The sequence below is a fragment of the Schistocerca americana genome, chromosome 4 (assembly GCF_021461395.2).
Source record: "Schistocerca americana isolate TAMUIC-IGC-003095 chromosome 4, iqSchAmer2.1, whole genome shotgun sequence".
Taxonomy (NCBI): domain Eukaryota; kingdom Metazoa; phylum Arthropoda; class Insecta; order Orthoptera; family Acrididae; genus Schistocerca; species Schistocerca americana.
In genome coordinates this window covers 155100583-155127669 of record NC_060122.1, presented here as the reverse complement: position 1 = coordinate 155127669, position 27087 = coordinate 155100583, and the positions used below count along the sequence as shown (strand labels likewise).

Genomic DNA, 27087 nt, shown 5'->3' with positions numbered 1-27087 from the left:
AAAGCAAACTTACTGATCACATTACTATCATCAAGTTAAGCACCTGTGAAAATAATTTAATTACCTGACATAATTATTTCCAATGAAATTACCAGTTTCAGCCAGCATCAGCAATACTCAGATCAAAAAATACAGGATGGAAGATGTCAGCTGAAACTAGCAATTTCACTGCAAATAAATGCGATTGTGCCAGATAATTAAATCATATTCAAAACAATCACCTTGGTCTCCAACTTGACAGCAACACTGTTATTTCTTTTAAGTAGGTGCATCATATTCTATCAACAAGATAGCTACAATTGACAGAGCGCTTTCATCAGAGTACAACTGTCTATAGGGTTATTACTAATCAGCCATGGGAGTATTATTCTTGAATTCTTTTTTATTTACATAGCAGATCATACCACATAAAATTTGGAAGCAGCAAAAACACTGGCTGCAGGGGTAAGTATATTACATTCCCCGTTCAAATGTTTGTGCTTTCTTAATCCATCATTGCATCTCACTTCAATGTAGTCAGCACAAATCAACAGAATATTTGCTACAGCATCTCCTCACCGATTCATGAAATCCCACAATCCTGGGATCTAAATAGCAGCAACAACTCCACTGTCAAACAATCAAACTGTTTATGTGGCAGCTGTATGAATCAAGTACGCCATTCCCACAAAAACCAAGTTAGTAATAGATGTCTGCTTGAGAGCAGTCATTTTCTTAAGATGCTATGTGGATAATATGACACTGCTGAAATGACATGGACAATAGCAGATTTTTACAGGCACGGTATGAGGGAATGGCTGCTTATTGTAGTCAGATGATAGGAACACAAGGGTTACGAGAACTCCCGTACCTCTCCCAATTCATTCTTAACCTGTCTCTTCCTCTTTTCCCAGTCAGTTTTTGCACCCCCTCTTGCCTGCACTCTTGGAGAAGGCCTACCTTGCTGCCCTCTTGGTATGACTCTGCTCCCTTTTTAAATTGCTTTACATTCAAAATCTGCTACAAGTTAAATCCTCATAATTCTCCATTCCACTACACCTAAACTAAACAGTTGCCACCAATTCTATGGGAGGCTCTCCCTTACAGCCTCGCCACCTGTGGATGCTGCAGGTGCAGTGGAAAGCAGGAATTGCCAAAATATGCCAATAACCTTACCCGATCCTTTACTGACAGACAATATCCTGTCCTGCTCATCCTTAAACAGATCTCCAATGCCATCTCTTCCAATGATGCCAGTAAAACTGTTAACCAGCCACTGACCAGCTCTCCTCTAATCACCCAGTATAACCCTGGCCTTGAAAAACTGAACAACAACCTTCAGCAACGCTTCCAATACATCTCCCTATGCCCTAAGATGAGAAACATTCTTCCCAAAATTCTACCTGTATCACCCAAAGCAGTGTTTTGCTGCACACCCAATCTACGGAATATTCTTGTTCATCCCCATTCCAATCCTGCTCCCAGTCCTGCACCACATGGGTCATTCCCTTGAGGATGACCCAGGTGCAAAACCTGTCCCACACACACATCAAACATCTCTTACCACAGTCCAGCCACAGGCATTTCCTACCCATTAAAAGACAGAGATGAAAGCAGCCATATTATGCATCAGCTAAGCTGTAATTACTGCACAGCATTCTATGTGGCCATAACAGGTACCCAACTGTTTACTCGCATGAATGTCCAGAACCAAACCATGGAAAACTGCAAACTTGACCATCCAGTTGCCAAACATGTTGCACACGACCAAAGTCTGTCAACCTGGCACATGGGTACATTTTGCGTAATGTGTAACTTATTGCCAAATATGTGCTCACTTTCTGACACTGCAAAAATGGGTCATTCCATGGCAGACATGTTTTTTTTTCCAACAACAAAAAAATAGTTTACCCTGCTTACATTATGTAGCTCAAGTGTCTCTTCAGGGAGACAGCCACAATCAATGAGAAAGTACTCATAGCAATGAATAATTACACAAAGCAAACATACTAATAGCCATAAAATTAACCATAGCCTCTGTAGATTTCACACTTGTCACTAATCTGCAAGTTGCTTAGCTTACACTCCCTCCATTACTTACTTTAAGCACAAATTTATTTATGAGTCAAAATAAAAACCATTTAAGAAGTCTTCTTTGTATTTAAAAGTGAAACAGTGTATTTAAAAACAGAATATTACTAAGTACTATTACAGAGCCAGATACACTGTTTAATTTACATTCCAAATCAGCTCATGGAAAGGCGACAATTTTACTGTTCCAGACAGCCAGTTTTGCACCCGATATGCGACCTGCACACATCAGTTTTTACTGTGATTGAAAGACTCTGAAACAAACCAGAAGAAGGGGTAAATGGTGTAACAATGATTATCTGTCATAACTGTGGAAGAATTAGTTTAAGTTTTCTACAAATAATTAGATTCCAGCAGGATGACTATGTTATAAATATTTCAACACAACACTTTGTTGAACACCCCCAAGTTTCTACTTCAGATATGATTAACTTTATCACATTTTCAACCAAAAGAATAATTACCTGCAATAGTTTCACTTAATAGAACAATGCAGCATTTCCTCAGAATGCAGCAGCTATGTTTCACTGTCCTCTGATTCATCATTACATCCACTCACTGACTCATTTTCTTCACATTCCTCTTCTTCCATGACTTCCCAGATGCCTTCTTCAAGGAACTTAATGTACACATCTTTTCCAGATGCTGGTACATAATGACCACCAGAATGCACCATTTTTATCGGATTTAAGTAGTAAGATGTCAGTTCCTCACTCATTTCTTGTAAAACAGAGGAAAGTTTAACATTACTTATTCGATAAAAGTGAAATTAAGTAATAATTGAACACAATAAAACAATTTTAACAGAGAAAAATTTTAATACAACCTTGTTGCAAGGAAAAAAAAAACAATAAGAGTGATGAAAGAGCATAGAAAACTGAAAAATAGTTGAGACTTTCAAATTAACCAAGCCATGGCAGTGAATTTCATTTTTAGCTCGCAGGTCAGAGACCTGTTTAATAGGACAAACATCTAACTTTAAAAAAAGGAAAAATGAAATGCAAAGATTTCTAAAATTTTAGACAGGTAACATTACTTTGGCCCAGCTGTAAATAGTCAGTTTGTTGTAGTGCAATAAGTCATATTGTCTTTAAATAATTTGCTCACACGTGCATTTCTGAAGAAATTTTTGTATGTAAGGCATAAAATGTCTAAAAGAAGGAAACCGTTTCTGTTGCCAGACACCCCATAATGGTCACATCAATGAGCAAGAATGCTGTGACCTTATACCAAGAGTAGATGTATATCACCCTCAAGCAAAGGCAGCTCGTATGTGGTAACTGTGCACATGTTGCTTGCCTCACAATCAAGACAAGTTATTTTAACTTATGACACAAAGTCGTACAGGAAACCTATGGCATTTATGTAATATGGAACACATCATTACTGCTTTTTGGTCTTGAATAATAAAGTCCACTTCTCATAAAATTGTTGTAAACATGTAAATAAAGTTTTAACAAGAGAAATGTGATTATTAATTGCCAAAGACATATGTTCAGTATTTATGACGAGTTACACTTGGGACAGACTGAATGCTTGTATACATGATATCCCAGACATCAAGGGCAAAACTATACAACCAGGAGAGGATAATAAAATAAAATATTTTGGGATCAAGAACCAATGGTCATATACAGAAATTTCGTGCAGTATGGTGGGATTTTATGAGCAATAGTGTGAGGCATGTTGTTAAGAATTGTTTATATTTCATAGAAGACAAATAATTATCATATCAATGCTGGTGACAAAATAATTAAAATCAATACCTATTCATCTGTGATGTGTCCAATGTAGAATTTACCATTGTTTACTGCCCTTCACAGTTTGTAAAATATGGAACATTACTTGTAACAAGAACTTGCAGACACACAAGTAATGTGTGGGAGCAGAAAAATATAAAACCTGGAAAGCTGAATGAATGCGCAAAGAGAGGTTCACAAAGGGAGCACCCAGGTTGGAAGAAATTTATCATCCCAGATCAGGCATAGCCCATAGGTAAAGGCTCTGAGGCACAGCTGCCACAAAGATATATTAAATAACATATAATAAAGTAAAACAATGTATAACAGAATTTAAGTTATTTGGATGCATTTGGAATATTTGCCACATGAATTTAAATGACAGTCAACACTTTTCGGACTGTCGACAATGAGTGATGTTTTTCAAACATGTAGTAGCTAATATTCAGCTTGTACTTTGCAACGTCAGTTAGCTCTATGCAGCAGAGGAGTGGGGCATGGCTTCTGCAGTGTACAGTTCTATGAGCTTGTTAAAGGCTCTGTTCATTCAGCCTAAGAGACTTCTACCAATTGTCGCATGAATTTTCACATTCCACTGCTTACAACAAAAGGAACTCAACAAAGCAGCTGAACCTTTGCTTTCAAATTCCTGTCTCTGTATGTATTTATTACACTTTTAAGGGTCAGTAATCAACAATTTTAATATTTTTAGAGCATTTTAAAGACAGTATTTTGTTTCTGGCACTGGTAATTCTATCCATTGAAGAAAAGGCTTGCAAATTTTGTAAATTTTTCACTGGAATACAACTACATAAGTGGCACCACTTAGCAAGCATTTGAAGAATGATTAGAGGAAATAAACACATGAAACATGTCAATTACCTTTAACTGCTAAGTATTTCATTGCCGGACGATGGCTTTTGTGACATAATGTATGTTATTAGCAAAGTTTTTTTCTTTAGTGAATTGTGCTCAAGTTCCTGGGTGTTTTATTTCTTGTGAATAACTGTAGCATACCTGAGTCTGAAAACAGCACAATACGAATCCAGTGTGCAATTTGTTAAGAAAAACTCTGGAACATGAGCTTAGGGTGAAGTAGAGTAACCTGGTTTGCCCAGGTCTAACCTGAATATCAATCAAAAACAGAACTAGTGAGGATCCAAAATCAGAATAAACAGAGATACTTCAATCAGTAAAAATACAACTTCCACCTTTCTCTGTTAATGTTCCTTTACTATCAAACAGCAAAATAAAAAGAATTAAAAATAAATGTTTTACAATGTGGTTGTGCTGAACTTCAAGCACACATACTACCTGTTTTACATCATTGTACTTAAGTAACTGCAGATATTTAACCACTCATATGTAATATGTGTAATGGGACACCCAGGAACTTAAAATCAATGTGAGGATACAGTAGTCAGTAATAGATGGGCTCTGTAGATATATCATTCACTGTAAATCCCCCGATCTTGTTACTGGTGCTGTATACTTTGTTTCTAGAGAGACTGGACTCACTGAGCACCCGTAGACATGACTTCCTTCTAGGCTCACTCTGACAAAGGTCAGCCATCACAGAAATTTGGGATTCATAATGCAAAAAGCAGTGGGAAATGCCCTCTGCCTGACCAACTGAAGGAACAGAGAGAAAACTTAAAAATTCTGTCAAAGAAACCAAAAGTTCATTCATAATCCACACTTGCATATTCTTTCAAGAAACATTCTGTATGGTCAAGGACAGAGGTCAAGATAGTGTAAAACAAGGTATGGAGTTTATAAATGCCAGACAACAACTTCTTACTGAGGTGCCATTAGTGCCTCTCGCCACACATCATCAATCTGAGGTGTCACTTTATTTCCAACATTCATCCTGGGTAATGTACCTTGACTTACATGAGTACAAAGTTTGTTGTCTGTCAAACAGGTGACAGTGAAAGGTACTATGTACACAAGAGCACAAGCACTGAAGTCTATTTCTCTATTGGAATTAAACAATGGAAAATTGCTACTCATCATATAGCGGGGATGTTGAGTCGCAGACAGGCACAACAAAAAGACTGTAAAACAAAGCTTTCAGCCAAGCAGGCCTTCATCAGAATAGACAATATACACACAACACACTCACGCAAACATAATCAGAGTTTATGTCTTGCCTTGGCTGCCAGACTGTGGTTTTTTTTTTTTGTGTGTGTGTGTGTGTGTGTGTGTGTGTGTGTGTGAGAGAGAGAGAGAGAGAGAGAGAGAGAGAGAGAGAGAGAGAGTTGCATTTTTGTGGGAGCGTGTGTGCATATGTTGTCTATTCTGATGAAGGCCTGTTTGGCTGAAAGCTTTGTTTGACTGTCTGTGCCTATCTGCAACTCAGCATCTCCACTACATGGTGAGTGGCAACTATCCTTTTCATAGTATTGTCTCCATTGAAATTCCTACCCTGATAACAGACCTCAACCAGTCACAGTTTAACATGACAATTATGTATAGAGCTCTGTAACTGTTCACACATATTTTGTTGTTATTTATTAAATATTTTTTATTTTCTATTTTAATGTAACATCATGAAACACAATGCTGGATGACAAATAAAATAAATCTTTTATGGTCTTTCAAGACAAATAATCCAGTTTACATCATTTTCCAACCCTATAAATGATTTCCAGGCCATTTCAGTTAATTTTAAACGAATAAGCAGCGAATTTGCTTTAGCAGTTCCATATTAACTTTTTATAAAATAAAAGTCATTCAACCTTCATACAGAAAGTATGTGAAAGTAGTGCTTTCGGTCAGAAATTCAAATACAATTTGAATCCCATATAATGTGTTCCACATTGTGGACAGTGTTTTGTGTGTGTGAAACAGAGGTTCTTTATAGGAAAGAATGTAAAAGAGTTTGCAGGTACACAAGAGAACTGCAATGCAACGCAGAGAAAAACATGAATGGATATCATGTTGAAGACAATCTGGGCTTTATGCAAAACATGTAAATAATGGTATAATTTTGTACTTTTGAACTCTGTGAAGAAATCATCAAAAGGAAATGCATATTTTACTGAATAAAACTTCTCTTAAGCCATTGCGCTACAAAAGACTCTGTGAACATTATGAAGCAAATTTTGATACGGACAGCAGCACTGGACTTCAATCAGTGTCTCTTTGCCCATATCAAATGAATCTGTTTGTTTACGAAACTGAAAGAAAACTTTACAAACTGTTATGTTTTACAACCACTTCCCCGAGTGCTCAATTAACAACGAGTAGTCTCTAATCCATGTTTCTAGCTGTGAACTTAAGCATCACTATAATCTTCCAAGGGAGCAAGTAAAGTATAGAATAAACAATGTGGTGTATAGACTGACATGAAATTCCCAACTTGGCATTGATTGTACACTTTTAAAAGAGGAGAAGTCAAAGCCACTGATATGGTTTAAACATTTTCTGGCAATGCAAACATTTGCAACACTTAGCAATTATTCACCAAAAGAGACAATTTGCATTCAAATTGATGATGTAGACTTAGTACTGTGCTCATTAACCCCACCATGTAGCCGAGTGAGTACTGAAATATATCTGCAATACTTCCCCATTTTGTGCAACAGTCTACATTCCTTCATCCAACATTATTCCAATGTATTTAGTTGTGCTCTTAACGCTATATGACATAATTTTCACTATGAATACAATGTGAAAAATAATATACAAGTATATGAATAAAATGAAATAAGACAGCATTTCTTATGCCACCCTGGGAGTGTAATTGTCAACCTAAGACAGGTTCACAAACTATGCAAAGAAAAATTAAAAGTCAAACTGGCAATTTAATACACTTGATGATGGAATATCTGCAAAGGGCAGTCAAATTAAAATGAGACAAATTGAAAAAAAAAGTAATTAAGCCATTTATTATTTCAAAAGTGATCACTACAACTGTTAATACACTTATCCCACTGTAAGATAAGATGGTCAATGTCTTTTTGGATAAATATTTGAGGTTGCCTAAAGGGACTATGATCGTACATATGCCTGGCCACATGCCGCCAACAGACCACACTACAGAAGTTCTGCTGGGAAGCCCTTACACATCCTCTGTACCAGGGCCGGCCATGGTATGCGAAACTTCATGTGGGCCAAGTGTGCAGGCCACATGTGGGCCAAGGCTCTGTCTGTCTCTGCTTTGCTCGTTCCTTCCCAGAATTATTTGGTACAGTGTGACATTTCATTTGTATAGTGGTGTGGCATTTGTCAGCTAGCATCACTCAGTTCAGTTTGGCAGAATCATGGAGTCTGAACTGTTAACCCTTTGCTATTTGTTCATTGATTGAATGTTCACAGATCCAGTGGTTTTTTGCAAAAAAAGAAGCAGTCTAGCAATCTGTCATCAACAGCCTTTAAAAATGAATGGGAATGACAGAAGAGAAGGATGAGAATTCTCACTATATGTTATGCAATCGCATAAGCGATGAATATTGCAAATTTGCTATGAAATGGTATTACAAAATCACACATATAGAATTTAAAAAATTTAGTTGACAACGAAAGTGCAAAAAATTACAGTGATCGACAGACAGGATTCGTTGTTCTGTACATGAAGAAGAAGCACTTTGAGCTAAATTTGTAGGCACACAGAATGTGAAGGAATTGGTGGTAAGAACAACAAAATTTCTGAACTCGCACATTTTTTTTTCCTGTCAGTTGCAAATGTTTTCAATGGAACTGGATGAAGAGTATTACTGCAAAGTATGTTGGTTAAGTCAAGCAGCATGCTTGGAATTATGGTTTGATTTAAAATTCACTATTGTTGAATATATGAAGGAAATAGGAGAGAAGGAATTAAATGAAGTAAATCTGGAATGGATTGCAGACCTCACATTTCAAGTGGACTTGATTGCACATTTCCCATGGTAAGACACTGCTAAGTGAGGAACAATTAATTTCTGATTTCCAGAATGAGATTTTTCACTCTGCAGCAGAGTGTGTGCTTTTATGAAACTTCCTGGCAGATTAAAACTGTGTGCCGGACCGAGACTCGAACTCGGGACCTTTGCCTTTTGCAGGCAAGTGCTCTACCAACTGAACTACCCAAACCCGACTCACAACCCGTCCTCACAGCTTTAATTCCGCCAGTACCTCATCTCCTACCTTCAAAACTTCACAGAAGCTCTCCTGCATACCTTGCAAAACTAGCACTCCTGGAAGAAAGGATATTGTGGAGACACGGCTTAGCCACAGCCTGGGGGATGTTTCCAGAATGAGATTTTCACTCTCCACTGGAGTGTGCGCTGATATGAAACTTCCTGGCACATTAAAACTTTGAGCTGGGCCGAGACTTGAACTCAGGACCTCTGCCTTTTGCGGGCAAGTGCTCAACCAACTGAGCTACCCAAGCATGACTCACATGTGCAAAGGTCCCTAGTTCAAGTCTCTGTGCGGCAGACAGTTTCAATCAGCCAGGAAGTTTAATTTCTGATTTGTTGTAAATGAATTTAAAAAGAAATTTGCATTGTGCAAGGAGCAAATTCTGACAAAAAAACTACGTCCATTTCCCTAAGCTCACAGCCATTAAATAAAACACCTGGTTTGAAAAATTCATTGTTGCTTTCAAAGAATTGCGTGGATAATCTCGTAAATGTTTTGAGGATACTGCAATGTTACAACCATTTCTGAGTTGTTTTCGTGACTGTTTGCCATTTCAGTAGGAAGCGCCCCTGTGGAAGTGCAAACGTAACTGAATTACCTGCGAGGAAATTCCCGTTTCAATGACAAATCCTTTTCTGTTAAACTGTCCAGGACATCTACATTGCTTTCCTCAAGTACAGCTTCCACATCTCCGTACTGAGGTTGCAGAAGTGCCACAATATTTCAACTGATGTATTTCTGTGAAAGACCTTTTTTGAAAACTAAAGTCATAATTACTTGGCAACCTGAACATGAAAATCTATTAAACTGTTTGTGCCTGTCGTATGCTGACAGTTTGAACCTGATAAAAATTATATTATGTATTCAGTGCACCAAAAATTATTAAATAATACTGAAAATTTATTTATTTGTGATCTATGTTGTCGGGAAATGTAAATCATAAAACCAAGTTGTATGCAGTGCAACTGCACTACCATTTAAATGTGGCATGTTCACAGTTTTCCACTGACTTCCTCCTTGCACTCAGACAGTGTAGTGTGGCAGTGGGGGAAATGTGCAGCAAGGCTGAGCACTATGGCAATCGTGCCCAGGCAGGACTCATGAGCCAAATTTTTGGCCACCCTTGCTCTGTGCAGCCTCAATCTCTCTCCATGTGATTTTTCATATTTTTGGAGCCCTGAAGAAAAATTTTCGTAGCTGTCAATTTGTTTTGGATGAAGAGGTGCCTGGGTAAAACCGTGGTTCCATAGGCAACTGCAAACATTTTTCCGTGAAGGCACTGACCATCTTGTCTCACAGTGGAATAAGTGTATTAACAGTTGTGGCAATTACTTACAAAATAATAAACAGTTTACTTACCATTTTTTTACGTCTGTCTCATTTTCATTCAACCTCCCCTTATAAATTCAGAAGGAAATGCTAATAAAATGAAATACAGAAAAACAATAAATTAATCACACATTCAACAGCACAATTACCTTTTGGAATTATCTGATCCGTTTCACCATACACATGTAAAGTAGGAATCTTCACTGTCTTCAGGTAGTTCTTGTAGTGAGGAGAACACAATGATCTGAAGCCCGCTATCAAAATCGCAAATTTGAAAGAAAATGACAAACCTGTAAAGAAAATGAAAACAAAATGAGTTATATTAGTAACTAAAGATTCCATTTGTCTGCTTTGTTTAACTCAAAATTATTTTCTTACTAATACAACACAATCTTAGTAATTTACGATTTCTACAGCTACCACAAAAATAATAAATGGAGCAAAGCTGACCAACATGCATATAAATGTATATTGTTAAAAAGATTCTATAACTGAATCCCCAGCTTCTGGAATATTTAAAAATTCTGAAGGACAGAAATCGAATTGTCTTTTTGCTTTACTTCATGAATTGTCGGTCCAGGTCTGCTTATCCCTTCACTAGCAGCTGATAAAAAGATGTCCACAATGGTTTTAAAATTCATGTTTCCACTTTCATTTCTACTAGATGTAAACTTGTTAAGTCATATGAATAAACATAGTTTATAGTCACTGCATCCACTGAAATTGTGCCTCGAGAAAGCCACAGTCTGCACTGGAGCACATTAACACATATAAATACAAAAAAATGAGTTCATTCAAATGATGAGAACTTGACAGTTAAAACAAATACATTCTGAATTTGTATCATCTGCGAATTAAATTCATTCACATTTATGCACAGAAAGTAACTACTTAAAATGGGTAACACACAAGACTAGAATCCAAGTACCAGTCATTCACTGATGTAACTATGGCAGAGCAGACAGGGATATGAAAGTATTAGGAAACAGCTTATTCTACAATGAGAGAGATAGAAATACGGAAAGGAAAAAGGAAAAGTTTTAGAAAAAAGAAAAGGAAGCACACATAACAGTGGAGAAGAAGTCAGTCACATAAGTGACACAAAGAATAAAGTTACAAGCAAGCATGGAACATAATTTTTCTTTGTATTATCATTTCAGAAACAAAGTCGCATAAATAAGTTTCCAGGGAAAGGATATACTGCTACTCGCTTTGAAGATGACACACTGAGTTGCAGACAGGCCCAACGAAAAAACTGTTAAGCATGAAGCTTTCATCCAAAGCCTTCTTCAGAGAAAAAGGAAAGAAACACACACACACACACACACACACACACACACACACACACACTGTAATGACACATTCCTATGCAGAGACATACAATATCTTAAAAGCTGCGCCAAAGATAAATTGAGAGGCATGTATATTATAATCTTTGTAAAGTTCACATTGGATTCTCTTTTGTTTGATACTCCAAGGAGCTAAGGGACACTTTCGATTGTTGCCTTGTGGAGGATGGACGTGATTTTGGACTGTGCGGAAAGGCAGCCATGTGGTTGGTAATTATGGTTTGTGCGATGAGCACAGCAAGTCTTATTGTGTTGTGAATAAAAAATAGTGAAAAGTATCGAAGTGTTACGAAAATTATTTATAGCGACGTAGCATAGTATTCCTTGGTTTCCACCGTCTTCGTGAAGTGAACCGATGCCGACTTATGATGGTACACACGGTCAACAAAGAGAAGAACATCGATGGCGACTAATGAATTAATATTGTGGCAGAAGGACTAATTCTACGTCTAAGGTGAGAACTCTGATTAATCAACAATGACGTGGAATTTAAAATAAAAATGTTTTTTATTTATATCGCCACACTGGCGACCGCTGACAGGGACAGTGCTGGTGGAACAAAGAGTAAGTACTTCATTGTTGTGCTACAAATGTACTTGTACTAATTACTGTTTCTCTGTTACATGACGCACATGGAAAATGACGAATAAAGTGAAACAGTATTAACTGTATAAACGGATGGCACAATAACCAGAAGGAACAAGGACAAGGATTTACAAAACTAACGTAATCGTGAGTGACGCAGCTCAGTCGGAATTAAGGTAGGAAAGCGCAAACGCATGCAGTGGCTGCACCTTGGCTTAGCTCCACTTAAAGCAGAACCTTTTCCTGTCCATGTTAAAATCCTGGTAGTGTTTGTGGCAACACACAATTACACTTTGATAATTACTTTTTTATGTTCAACAATCGCAGAATTAGAAGACGTAGTGCGCCATCTTGTAAATTTCCGACGCGCAACAAATAACAATCGCGAGATATTTTTATTAATTCAACTGCGAGAGAATTTAAAGATTTAGATTAACAGTAAAGTACAGATAAAAATAATATCTTCACAATGGAATCGAAGAACTTTAATTTGACAAATGTTCATGGACACGTCACCGATTCTGACAATAGTGACGTAAATGATGACGCAATTAGTTTTTCAGCACAACATAATGTAGAAGTAAATACAATTCAATTGCACTCCACAGGGATTAACAATAACGAACCACTTGCAAATGAAACCTTGTGCACAGTCGATGAAGCATCGATTACCAGATCAGATGAAAATATTTCGCGTGAAATCAGTGAACCTAGCCCGGTTTCGATTAAATCAGACCGTGGCAGAGAAACAATGGCAACAAATAATGGCATAAATACAAACACACAAGCTTCGTCAGTTACGCTTGAGGCATTATATAGTCTGATGTCAAACGTGAGCGAGCAATTATCTGATTTAAAGATGAGTCACAACACAACGAACACAAAACTGGCGAATCTAGAAGTCAGACACAACACAACGAACACAAAACTGGCGAACATGCACAGACATTTCGATCAACGCTTAAATAAACTCACCAATGAAATCGATCAAAAGATCGAAGACAAAGTCATCAAAACCGTCAATAGTGTATACAATGTATTGGCAAATGATTTAGAAAAGAAATTGTCAGATCTTACAAACAAACAGGAACAGGAACTGTCAGAAATAGTAGAAACACACAATCAAACACAAACCGTACAAAAGGAAATACATGAAAACGTACAGGCTATTCAATTAAATTTAACAAGAGTACAGTCCGCATGTGAAGAAATACCTGACCAAGTTAATAAAGTTAACGAAGAAGTCGGTTTTCTGAAACAGGAGACTCGACGTATCAACGCGGACATTATCAAAATAAATGAAACTTTAGAAAACGGTAGTGTAAATGAATCAATAACTGACCGGGAAACAAAACTTTTTGAAAAATTAGGTAATGAAATCAAAGTAGCCGAGGACAGAATACGCAAGGAAATTGCTGGTAGACTGAATGTTTCAAATGACTTGCCTACGTCAAGCAACAGGCAGTGCGACACTTATTCGCCCGTGCCAGATTACGGTGTCAATAACGCAGAACATCACGCGCCCAGTCCGGCGTATGTGCACGCACCGGCACAGGCAAACAATGGCTATTCGCCAAACGCGGTGCTGCAACAGGCAGTAGGCGTGTCGCCTTGCATCTCGACGATTCTAGTCGATGAGAGCCTGTTGAAACATAGACAGTTTCCAGTTTTCTCCACAGAATCCAGAAAAACTCATCCAGTCGTATTTGTAAGAGCATTTAAAAATGTCTTACCAAGAAACTGGACTGAGGCACAGAAGATTAGATATGTAGTAGGCTTCACACAAGGCGACGCACTTTTGTGGGCCACAGACATGGCTGAACAGTGCGTCACCTACGAACAATTTGAACGGGCTTTCTTGGAGAAATATTGGTCTGCTGGGGTCCAAGAAAGACTGCGCCGTGAAGTATTCAACCCACAACCGTTCAACCTCAAAAACGGCGGGTTGAGAAAGTATTTCGAAAAGTAGTTGAATAAGACGCGCTATTGGAACAATCCAATACCGCACGTAGATGTTCTCAAAATTCTGAAAAACAAACTACCCGCGAACTTACGCGAAAAATTGGTAACCATACCGGAGAACGACCTTGAATACTTTCTTTCCGTGCTTGACTCAATTGATCTAATATACGAAGAAGAGCCGAGCACAAGTAATCGGAATGAATATTCCGGAACCAATCAAAACAACGGTAACGGATATCATTTTAATGGCAGTGGACAAAACCCACACAGTTGGCATCCGTATGCGACAAGGCCAAATAATGGAACCTGGAATTACGGAAATAGGAGGAATTCGGCGCCACAGAGACGTAAAGACCGAAGGTATAGTACAGATTACGGTCCACGCCGGTATGGAAATGATAGAAATCACGTGAATGATTGGTCAGGCCCGCGTGATGAAAGGCGGCACACAAATGAAAATTACAATAGTTACAGTAATAGGAATGATAGACCAAGGAGGAATAGCGACGGCCGGTCGCAAGAAAATGTTGCACGCAGCGGTCCGGAAACTAATTGGCGACAGAATAACCACTCAGTACACTTTGTAGAGGTAACGGACACTACTGAAGCAACGCCGTTGTCTCCCCCGGTAAACAACAATCGGTCGTAATGAGCCCCCACCGGCCGACCGATTTGACAACAGGGGGCACAAACAAGCACACATTACATCTTAGACAATTATTTTTAAGATATGATCAGGATGCGACCATAGAAGATGATCTATGTGAAGAAGAGATGAAAGCACCGGACAAGGTAAGTGACCTCGTGCAGGCTGTAATAACAGCAAAGATAGGAACTATAATTACCAACGTAATTTTAGATACAGGCGCATCTACGAATATTATTTCTAACAGTTTATTTAAAGAAGTTTCGAAAGCATTAAAAGTACCAGTGTTGCCAACGGAAAATTGTAAAATCTTGACAGCTGTAGGTAACAAGTCAAAAAGTATTAAGTGGCAGACGCAAATACCTGTTACCATTAGCGATGTCACGATAAACTGTACATTCTTGATCGTTGACAAGTTAATCGTCAATTGTATTTTAGGCATGGAAGTTTTCCGGCAGCATAAAGTAAACATCGACATAGGCAGTGGACTTTGCTATTTCCGAGTGGGCAGTCGTAGTGTGAAGGTCAATCTTGTAAAGTCAACAATAGATCGTAATGGCCAATCACAGAAACAAGCTGAAGTAAAATTAGTTTACCCACAAGTTTTATGGATAGATATTCCTTTCCCCAAACAATTAGACACGGAAATAATTAACGAACAGGCCGCCCACGAGAAGGTAGGAAAATCCACTTGTCTTTCAGAAACTCAACAAAATGAACTAGCAGATCTTATTTATGAATACCGAGACATTTTTAGAAAACAGCCGACAATAATCAAAAATTATGAATACAAAATGGAAGTCTACCCACATAAAACGTACTGCCATAAATCATATGCGATACCATGGGCAAAGAAGGAAGCGGTTCGCAAAGAAATAGATAGAATGGTTCTGTGGAAGGTGATAGAACCTTCACATTCACCGTACTGCAGTCCCATCCCAGCTGTTAGCAAACCTGACGGATCAGTCAGATTAGTACTTGATGCGCGGGAAATTAATAAGATTATCGTACCAATACGCACTAGGCCGGAGAATTTAGATGAGCAATTGCTTAAATTTCATGGAGTGAAATATTTAACATCCGTTGACATGAAGGCTTCGTATTGGCAAATAGCCCTACATAGTGATAGCAGAAAATATACTGCGTTCATTCATGCTGGCAGAAGCTATCAATTCCAAGTACTGCCATTTGGACTCAACGTGAGTGCTGGGGTGTTTATAGAGGCTTTAGACAGAGTATTGGGTCCAGAACTGATTAGCAAAGTGACGTTGTATGTAGACAATCTCTTGATAGCCATGGAGACCTGGCAAGAGCATGTAGAATTGGTACACAAAGTGTTCCAAAAGTTCCGAGAATATGACGTCACAGCAAATTTTAAGAAGTCCGAATTCGGAAGGGATCGAATAAAATTTTTAGGCCACATTATTTCACCAGGCGGAATTTTACCAGATCCAAAAAAGCTTGATGCCATAAAATATTTCCCCTCACCACAAACACGTAAACAATTGAAAGCTTTTCTGGGGCTCACGTCATTTTTTCGAAAATTCGTGCCCAAACAGTTACTGAATAGTGATTACCTACTCAACCTTTTAAGGAAAAACCACACATGGTTGTGGACAGAAAAATGTGAGGAAGATTTCGTAAAAATCAAACAGGCACTCATAACCGCACCCATTCTGAAGCATCCTAACATGAACTACAACTTTTGTTTGAGCACGGACGCCTCATGTCAGGGATTAGGCTCTTGTCTGTTCCAATTAGTAAATGACAATGGAAAACAGAAAGTAAACATAATTAGTTTTGCCAGTAGAACGTTAACGGAATGTGAAAGAGCCTATTCGGCAACTGAACTTGAAGCGTTAGCTGTAGTGTGTGCTTTCCGCAAGTTCCAGTACTATCTCTGGGGAAGGCATACACGAGTGTTTTGTGACTATCAAGCACTATCGTTTTTACTCACATGCAAATGGTTGCACAAACGGATTGCACGTTGGTGTTTATTCCTCCAGGAATTTGATTTCGAGATAGTTTATATCAAGGGTGAACAGAATGTAATTGCCGACGCATTATCGCGCTTGCCACAAGGTTTGAGCGAGTTCAATGAATTGATCGAACAGACTTCCGATTTTAGAGTTTTTCTGATGCATGATGGCACATTTCAACCATATTACAGAAAGATGTGTAAGGACATGAGCAAACTACAAAAGGAAGACAATAGATGGAGACAAGTTATGCAAAAACTGCAGGCAGATGACAATAGTACATTGAAACCATATTACACAATGTCAAACGATGTTCTTTTCTACAGGCGCAATCCACAATCCAACACCTGGCGTATCTGCATCCCGGAAGAATACATAGACAATTTGATAAGACACACACATAGAGTATGGGGACACTATGGGGTATCAAAATGTACAGCGAAAATATCAACGTATTGTTACTTCCCAAATCTCAGACGCAGGATTGAACAAATAATAAAAAAGTGTACAGTATGTCAGAAGGTTAAACATCTTAATAGATCTTGTTTGGACGTATTACACCCATTCATTCCAACTAGACCAAGAGAACTAGTTTCCGTGGACGCAGCAGGACCATATCCACGAGCTAGGGGAGGAGTTAGATATGTGATTGCATTTTATGATGTCTTCACAAAGTACTTAAAAATGTATGCTATAAAAGCAGTACTGTCGGGATCAATAATCAAACGCATGATACAAGACTACATACCACTAGTGGGAAAACCGAAAATTATATTAACTGATAATGCAACAAACTTCACTAGTAATAAATGGAAAACATTTCTCGGATCTCAAAACATAAAACATATATTGGTATCCAAATTTCACCCAGAATCGAGCCCGATTGAGAGAAATTTTAAAGAATTTAATCGCTTTATAAGAACTTATGTACCAAATAAACAGACAAAATGGGTAGAATACCTAGCTCCATTTCAGCATATTGTAAATAATTTAATTCATACTTCAACAGGCTTTACACCTACAGAGTTAATGTTTCAAGGCACAGAACTTGACGAATGGGCTAAACCTTTACCTAAATTAGCCACAAAGGAAATGACACTAGGCGAAAAGGTACGTCAAGCATTAATACAGATGGAAGAACAAGCAGAAATAAGGAGAAAGCAGTTCAATAAAAAGATAAGAAAGGTTACAGAATTTAACATTGGACAGGAAGTACTATTACGTACCCACCCAAAATCCTCTAAAATTAAGGCATTAAACAAAAAGTGGCAGTTGTTGTATGATGGACCTTTCATTATAATAGACAAACCTCACCCAGGATGTTATCTGTTAGGTAACACACGAACGGGCAAGGTGAAAGGGTTATACCCCCACAAGGACATCAAGGAATTTTTTCATTAAAGGTTATATGTTATTTTAGTAAAATTGAAATTGTACAACCTTGGATCACATAGTAAAATTGCTGTCATTAACCTAAGAAACTTGCGAACAACTGGGGGCATATGCCAGCTTAAAAGCGCATATTTAACCAAACCTAATGAAACATGTGTTACTGTGAGTCTTAACACTATAAAAATAAACCATACAGTACTTTTGTAGTCTAACTCAGTTATTTAAGAGAGGGGAACAAAGACAAATTAGCGCGACGGTCAGAGTTTGTTCGCTTGAGACGAGCAAGAAACCACGCGTCGAAGTTGCAAACCAATGCTCAGCTCATGAGCACGCGATAGCTGCATGTCAAGACGAGGTCATTGGCCGCGCTGTAGGCAGCGAGCCGGGAAGAAATCTTCCCCCCTTCCATGTCCGATCAGCTGAGCGTATACAAAGCGCGAAAGCGCATGCGCGGTCGAGTCCAGGTGTCACGTGACTATTACACGATGGTGGCTATCACGAATAATGTTCACCAACAATGCAGAGTTTTCCCCGCACCTACAGTCCAGTCGTGGTACGTAAGCGCGCATGCGCGGAAAGTTTAAAAGTTTTGAGACCACTCTTACTATGAGACACAGAGACGAAAGTCATTCAAAAACAAGAAAGGAAAGGGTACACAAGTCTTGTAAATAGTAACTTAGAAAATTTAATTATAAGCTGGTATTACGTAATAAAAGTGAACATACAAGTACATACTGGTCATGGACGGTATTGTAATATTATATTATACTGAGTAAAATCTTAGCTTGTACGGAAGGAGAAAGAAAATAGAAAAAATAAATAAATAAATAATGCAGATATATAACCGGAAGAAAGGCTATGTACACGAGGACAGCACACAATCACATATAGGGAAAAAGCAGCAAAGAGGAAATCAAAGAGATAACGCATACATTTACATTACACAGTAGATAGCGATTTTCAGAATGAACAACAAGGTAAACGCGGGAATTTTTGTGACTAAGGAAAAGAGTGACACAAGCTTTAAAATAGGAAAATAATAAACAGATCTATGCAGCGTGAGTAATGAACTGAATCGCTCTCAAAACAAATACCTAGAGTTTATAGAGAGAGAGACACACATTAACGTTAGGAAACACCTGAAGCACTCAGCAAACAACTTTGTAGAATATATAAGCTATACACGAGGGTACATGTACGAAAGCTAAAGTGTAAAGGAGGAAAATAGGGAATGTTGCGCATTAATGGACTGTAAGGCAGTTATGTATGTAAGAAGAAATATTTAGTTGTAAGTATTATTAGTATAAGGGACGATGCTCAGCACACCCTGAATTATTTTGGAATATTGAAGGAATGGTGCAGGGTACCGAGAAAGGGCCCCACCAGCAAAGTGTATATTATAGTGGTAGATATTTTTTGTGTATAAACGTATGTATGAATGTGTGAAAGGCGAAAGAAGCTCTGTACATGTACGGAACTTAAACAACGTAGAAGTGTATAAGGAAAATTAAACTGTAAGACAACCTCGTATAAACAGGTATACCTAACGTCAGGAAACAACTTAATTAAAACTGTAAGACTCTACGAGTGTACGAGAAAAGGTGAAAAACCTGACACAAAGTGCAATATTAGCGATGCTTCACTCATGTATGCAAAAGGAAGGTATGAATTACTTTACCCACTTGAAACATGAAAGGAAAAAATCATGTCAAAATTATATGTTTCACACATATTACAATTTACAGTCAACAAAGAATGAAAATGATCTCGCCACTATACGAGAAACAGGTAAGTAGTGTGATCGACGACCTGTAAGCAAAGGAATCGTCTATAAAATGAATTATGAACAAAAGCGTCGTAAAGAATTTCATGCTGCACTGAAGCTATGAAAGTCTGATTGTTCGTGTACATAGATTTTCATGACAACCGATGCATTAAAATGTCTGTATTTTTTCTCCCATGATAACACAAGACGCCTATAAGCGCACTTTAATTGAAGATGATACACGCAAACAAGGGCGTGCCGCTATTATGAAACTCTGTACATAGTAATAGTAGTTACACCCTGAACTTCAAAATTTTATGTTTATATGTCCATGTTAAGGTAGGAAGTTTTATTAGGGTTAATGATTTACAAGCACACCAGAATGTGCTTACGCCCAAAACACTGTACATATTAGGGTTATGCTGCATATAAATGATTATTTCGTGCATTTTCAGATTTTATACGCAAAAAACCGTAGCATACACGTAGTCGTTGCCACTACCCTAAGTAGAAGGTAGAAAATTCCCTTCCCAAGCTTCAGTGGAGCGGCTACAGGTGTATTCTCAGCATGCTGATGCATGTCGTTACGTATGAAGAATACGTAACGGAGGTAAACCTTAACTTATACTCGAGTTCAAGAAGAAAAACAAAGGACTTGTTCCTTCTAACAGATTAATGGAAAAAGGCGAGCGTGTGTGTCAGTAAAATCCAAGACGAAGAAGCCACTATGAGTGGTCAAAAATTTTTTCAATTTTAGTCGATAGTTTTTTCCTGTAGTTAATGTAAACAATGTATTGTATGTATTATATGTTATTCCATTGTATGTGATGTATTTTGTATTTCATGCCAAGTCCCGTGACTTACAAATTATGTGCATTGACCAGAAGTATTGAGGGGAATGAATCTCAGTACAATAGGTAAAAGGGGTTAATGCGAAGAAAAAAAAGTGTAGTGAAAAGGAAGTTTCGATCGCAATACTCGCGGTTAAAGTGGTGTGTGTGTAGAAATTAAAATTGTGCAAAGTAGTGCTACGTTGCAAATGTCAGCGACCCTAAACAAGTGACAGCGAAAATTGAAGCTTGTATCGTCAAACGACCCATGGCGTCACAGTAGGAAAGGACAATGCCAAACAAGTTTGACATGGTACGCTTCTTACCAGGAGCTGCATCGACGGGATCGTCCTCCGCCTCGCACATAGTGTGGTGTGTTGTTCGGGGCACATATTCCAATGTACCTCGTTGTATCCAGTCTAAGTACTGGAAGGAACTACAAAAAGCACACGCATACTGAGGTTCGGAAGTCTTGACGGTACCCGCACGTCGGTGTATATTCAGTGCACTGGCGCGCGCATTCAACCAACGTCGCCAGCTAACGGACGACCAAACAATCAGGCGCGCGTATCACCCGCCCATATTCAACACGGGCTAGCGAACAAAGCTCGTCGCCCCAGAATAAATACAGAAAGCAATACAAGGACTTAATTTTCACCTCGGATGAGGAAGGAAACATTTGTATGTAACGTTGTATTCAGTGTATATTTTATTGTACAAACTTTACTACATGATGTCATTTTCTCAGTATTAACCAGAACTTTGTATATTAGGATTAAGGTTTGTAAATATTAGCATAAGTATACCAAAAAACTGACACACACTCAGAAATACCAAAGAATTCACAGTGCCATGAAAATGAGACAATAAAAATGAAGTTTGTGAATAAAAGACCCCCAAACCTATCAATTGCAAGGTCGACTACTGTATCCTGTCAAGCAAATAAAATTTTCTAGTGACAGTATACAGTAGGGGGGCAGTTGTAATGACACATTCCTATGCAGAGACACACAATATCTTAAAAGCTGCGCCAAAGATAAATTGAGAGGCATGTATATTATAATCTTTGTAAAGTTCACATTGGATTCTCTTTTGTTTGATACTCCAAGGAGCTAAGGGACACTTTCGATTGTTGCCTTGTGGAGGATGGACGTGATTTTGGACTGTGCGGAAAGGCAGCCATGTGGTTGGTAATTATGGTTTGTGCGATGAGCACAGCAAGTCTTATTGTGTTGTGAATAAAAAATAGTGAAAAGTATCGAAGTGTTACGAAAATTATTTATAGCGACGTAGCATAGTATTCCTTGGTTTCCACCGTCTTCGTGAAGTGAACCGATGCCGACTTATGATGGTACACACAGTCAACAAAGAGAAGAACATCGATGGCGACTAATGAATTAATATTGTGGCAGAAGGACTAATTCTACGTCTAAGGTGAGAACTCTGATTAATCAACAATGACGTGGAATTTAAAATAAAAATGTTTTTTATTTATATCGCCACAACACACACACAAGTAAGCACACCTAACACACACGACTTCTAACACCAGCCACTATGGCCAGAAAACAATTGCGTCGCATTGAGCAGAAAAAGAATTACATGTGTGTTCATCTTTGAAGGGAAAGTACACAAACAGATCTGCGGCACAGCCATGAGCACCTGAATGACACGCCCCTATGCCAACCCATTTATGGACTATCTAGAGGAAACCCTCATAGCTTCCCAAATCCCTTAATCCTTAATCTAGTTCAGATTTCCTGTACTGTATCCCTACACATCCCCAATCCTCCCACCACTTCCAAGAAGTTGCAACAAAGGAGTGCCCCCTTTGTCACCCATTAATACCCCTGACTGGAATAGCTGACCCACATCCTTTGCAGGGCTTTGAGTATCTATCATTGTGCTGTTAAATGAGGGAAATTCTGTCCAAGATCCTTCCCACCACTCCTAAAGAGGTATTACATCGCCCACCCAGTCCCTACAACATCCCAGCCCACCCTATGCCACTCCCAATCCCAACCGCTAGTCACAGGTATCATGTCCCTGTGGAAGATCCATTTGCAAGACCTGCCAATCAACCCTCCCAGCACTTCCCATTCCTGTCCTGTCACAGGCTTATCCTACCCCATCAGTAGCCAGGCCAATTGTGAAAGCAACCAGGTCATATACCAGCCCTGCTGCAATGATTGCACAGCTTATGATACTGGTATGACTACCAACCAGCTGTCTGCCAGGATGAATAGCTATCGCCAAACTGTGGCCAAGAGCAAATTGCACCACCCTGTGGCACAACATGCAGCTGCACATAACGTGCCTGATTTCAATGGCTGCTTCACAACCCGGTCCATCAGAATCTGATGATGGTCATTATAGACCGAAACTGGTAATCTGTTAACAAAAAGTTTGTGACCATAGACGTAAAGTAAAGGAAACTTATTGCATATATGGGTCACTGTTTTATTCGCGATAATGTTGTAGCTTGTGAAATAAATGTATCATTTCATTCATACTGAAATGGTGGCTGACCACCTAGAGCTGAAGTATCAGTGGTCAGAAAAGTTGCATGTCTTCATAGCACTTCATGGAAAGGAAAAAAAGGAAACAATGTTCTGAAAAATTCTTTTAGGCCTGCACATTCAACTACACCCCATTAAGACACATACTTTGAATTAATTATAAATTCTAGTATCATGCTTGGAGGAATTACAGCTATCTGTTGTGCACTGATGAGAAGGGCAGGTTTCAGGACTAACGTGTAGATAAAAAACATCACAATCCTCTCAAGAATGATATTTTCTTTTCGGAAAACATGCACACTTCTTCTTTGGCATAGGAAGATATAGAGTAGAGAAAATGAAGTAAGGAAGTTTCTACTCACACCAAGATTGTCATAGAGAATGTTACTGAGTGGAGAATATAAACTCCTCTCATGCAATGCTGGCAACAAGAGAAATGTCTAGTGTATGGCACCTACAACTGTTAACACTGTCAAAAAGAACTAAGGACTAAAGAGACCAGATAATAATCCAGTAAATTAAAAAAGATAGGACAAGGGGCTCACTATTTAGTTTGGGAGGAATTGAGAAAACTTTCACACAAGAGCTGTAAATATTTATGTAGCAAAGATCATAAATGTGTACACAGTGATGGTGCAAAAACCGAATGGACATCTCAAGCTCGAGGATTTTCTTTCCATTTGCAAAGACTGGCAATACTTGCTTCAAAAAACAAGGCTGGTTTATTTATTTATTTATTTATTCACACACCATGTTCCACAATTCCCATCATGAAGGACAGTTGTAGGGATATAGAACCAATCAAGTTCACATTACACAGGCACAAGCAGCCACCACTTAGCTTAGTGCTAATCTACTAACGCTGCTAATCTTGGGAATTAATTCTACATTACTTTATATGTGCATATGTAAATGGAAAAAAATCTGAAGGTATGAACTTTACGCATAGTTTTTCACTAATGAGCAACATTCAATGCAAATTAATTGCTCCTTATATGCCAAAGCAATATAACTGAAAACTCAGCATTGTTGCTCCAGAAGGATGCACTTTCTTGAATGTTTCTTCTTATCCGTTGATGTCTAGTGTCGTGTATGATGTGGCGTACACTCTGTCCCTCTCATTTACTTTGGTTTCTGATGAAGAATGATAGGGAGTGGGCACCTTCACTGTTAACCATGGGCTGATATTACACAGATATCCATTTAAATGTTGGGTGGTTTTGTGTTTGAGTAATGAAATTTGATCTGGCCGCACAACCCCATTGTGTAACTGTAAGTCCTTCCAGTCCCAGAGACAGCTGATGCCTATTTATATTCAATGTATGAAAATTGGGGGTTTGAGAAAATTTAAGGGTCGTACAGAAATTAGTAATTATATTACACTATATATTATCAACAGACTTTATAAACATCTTGCATGAGCACACTAAATAAGCAAGAATCATTTCTCAAGCTAACTCAGGAAATTCTATTTGCTTAACATAAGCATTCATTAGAAATTTAATGCATAAGTTGTTGTTAGCACACGACTTACATCCCCTTTCTTGCATGCCACACAACACACTAACAAAAGATGCGCCTTGTGAAAATCCAAGTAATCCATCAAAAGGACCATTTTCCTTAAAAGCATTGGTTATCACCTCCAAGCTTTTAGTGAAACCAATGCAAACGTCTGAAGGTTTCTTTGAATTAAATCCACTGTTCTCATCTGAGAACCACCAGCCATACTGTTCTGCAATGAAAAATAGCAATTTGAAACTACCAAAAGAATCAACAAAGCAACAAAATACAGAAAAAATTATATGCTGTAGGCAAATCAGTTTAACATAACAAACTAAATAATTACATTACATAAACTTTATTCTGGTCCGAGATAAAATGGCTACACAGAGCAAATTACAGTATATTTTTCTTATTATTCTTCCATAGATAAAAACAGGAGACTCCATCCACAAGCAACTTAATTACACACACCTAATTATTAGCATGAAACACCACTTTTTGCCTGGGTTACTGCAGTAATATATCATAATGTGGATTCTACAAGACACTGAAAGAACTGAGGAGCTATCCTGATCAAAGATTTCTCAACATCCACCCACAACTCACAGAGATTGGTCAGGGTGCGCCAATGGCACACTTACCACTACATATGCAAACCACTGCCATGTACACCAAAATCTGTATCACTTATCTTTGCAGTGGTGCGAGATTTGATGTAGACACCATTCATGAATCTTTACAACGGGATATTTCAAACAGGAATCCAGAATTTCTGCTTTGGCTTTCATACCTCCAGCTATGGTTGTTGTGCCACCTATGGATGTCTGGACATTTATTTGAGTGCCACTAGCAGTCTTTACATATGACAGGAATTTCTGGGTTTTGTGAGAGGTCTTTTGATAGGGTCTGCTGCTGTTATCATTGAAGGCTTTACGTATTGTCCTTTTGACAGCCAAATGCATTTCCTGAAGCACCCCTGTGTATATACTCCCATGCTTTGTTTTACAATAAGAATAGTTTCTTTACTGAGACTGTATACAGCTCAGGGTTACCCCCCACCCCCCTACCCCTCACCATCATGAGCTAATGAACTGTTCTACTAGGTACATATCTGTCCAGTACTTGGTCAATTATTTTTCAAAACTTGAGCCATAGGTTCCCAATATACTATATTCAAGGTCCTCCTTCAGATATAACACTACTACCTCTTTATCTGATTTCCTGAACACTTAAATCTTCCTACTTGTTTCACTGCCTGTTTTACTTCATAATTGGTGATGTTACAACTACCTCATGGTGACTGATGCCAGAGGTTTATTTGTTGTCATTACTACCAACACATTTCCATCATAAGTGTGCTTCTGTTCATTGAGTTTTTTGACCATGTGTGAGTATTTTTGAGACTTACAAGTCTACAGCACCAAATGCACTTCTGAAAAAAAATTGTTACCATCAAATGTAAATTTAAGTATCAAGGAGTATTTTTTAGGATATTTGTATGGAGTGTGCTTGAATGGAATGGAAAAATGGACGATAAGCAGTTCAGACAAAAAGACAATAGAAGTTTTGAAATATGGTGCTACAGAATAATGTTGAAAATACACTGGGTAGATTGAATACCCAATGAGGCAAATTCCACAGGGGGAGAAAGAAAACTGAAGCACAACTTGACTAACAGAAAAGATTGGTTGATAAGACACATCCTGAGGCATCAAAGAATCATCAATTTGGTAATGGCAAGGGGTGAGTGACTGTGTGTGTGTGTGTGTGTGGGGGGGGGGGGGGGGGGGGGGAGGAGGAGGGAGGGGAAGGAGAGGGAGGGGGTAGGAGGGAAGAAGGAAGGTGTAAAAATGATAGAGAGGGATCAATACATGAATGCAGTAAGCATGTTCAAATGGACGTATGATGCAGTAGTTATGTAGAGACGAAGAGGCTTGCACAGTGCACAGGATATACAATAAAGGGAACAGCAACATATCGGTCTTCAGACTGAACATCAGAACACCAGCACATACTGCTAATACTTGTTTGTAACTGTACTGCTAATACTTGTTTGTAACTGCCTATTTCTGTCAAATTATTGGTCAAGTTGCTTTGGAAAACTTGTTTTCTGCATAAACTAACCCACACTACATCAAAGTCTACAAAGAAGTAATGGATTACCCAGCAAATACAGGTACTGTATAAAACAAAAATTAACTCTATCTGTCAGCCAGAAGCAGCTCTATTGTTGATCCATTAGGCCCATTACAAGACATACTGCAAAATACTGAAGACAATAATAGGGACATC

General features: G+C 38.4%; 1 protein-coding gene across 1 annotated transcript in view; it reads right to left on the bottom strand.

Annotated features, from left to right (window-relative positions):
- Window positions 1–2119: 2119 nt before the first annotated feature.
- LOC124612879 (esterase OVCA2) overlaps window positions 2120–27087 on the bottom strand; it is a 47497-nt gene continuing 22529 nt past the window's right edge. Inside the window, exons 3-6 of the mRNA XM_047141325.1 lie at window positions 24827–25024; window positions 10415–10555; window positions 2535–2790; window positions 2120–2324 (exon numbers count right to left, since the gene is read on the bottom strand). Of these exons, the coding sequence (XP_046997281.1) occupies window positions 2588–2790; window positions 10415–10555; window positions 24827–25024 (542 nt within the window). The 3' untranslated portion in view covers window positions 2120–2324; window positions 2535–2587. The remainder of the gene's footprint in view (window positions 2325–2534; window positions 2791–10414; window positions 10556–24826; window positions 25025–27087) is intronic.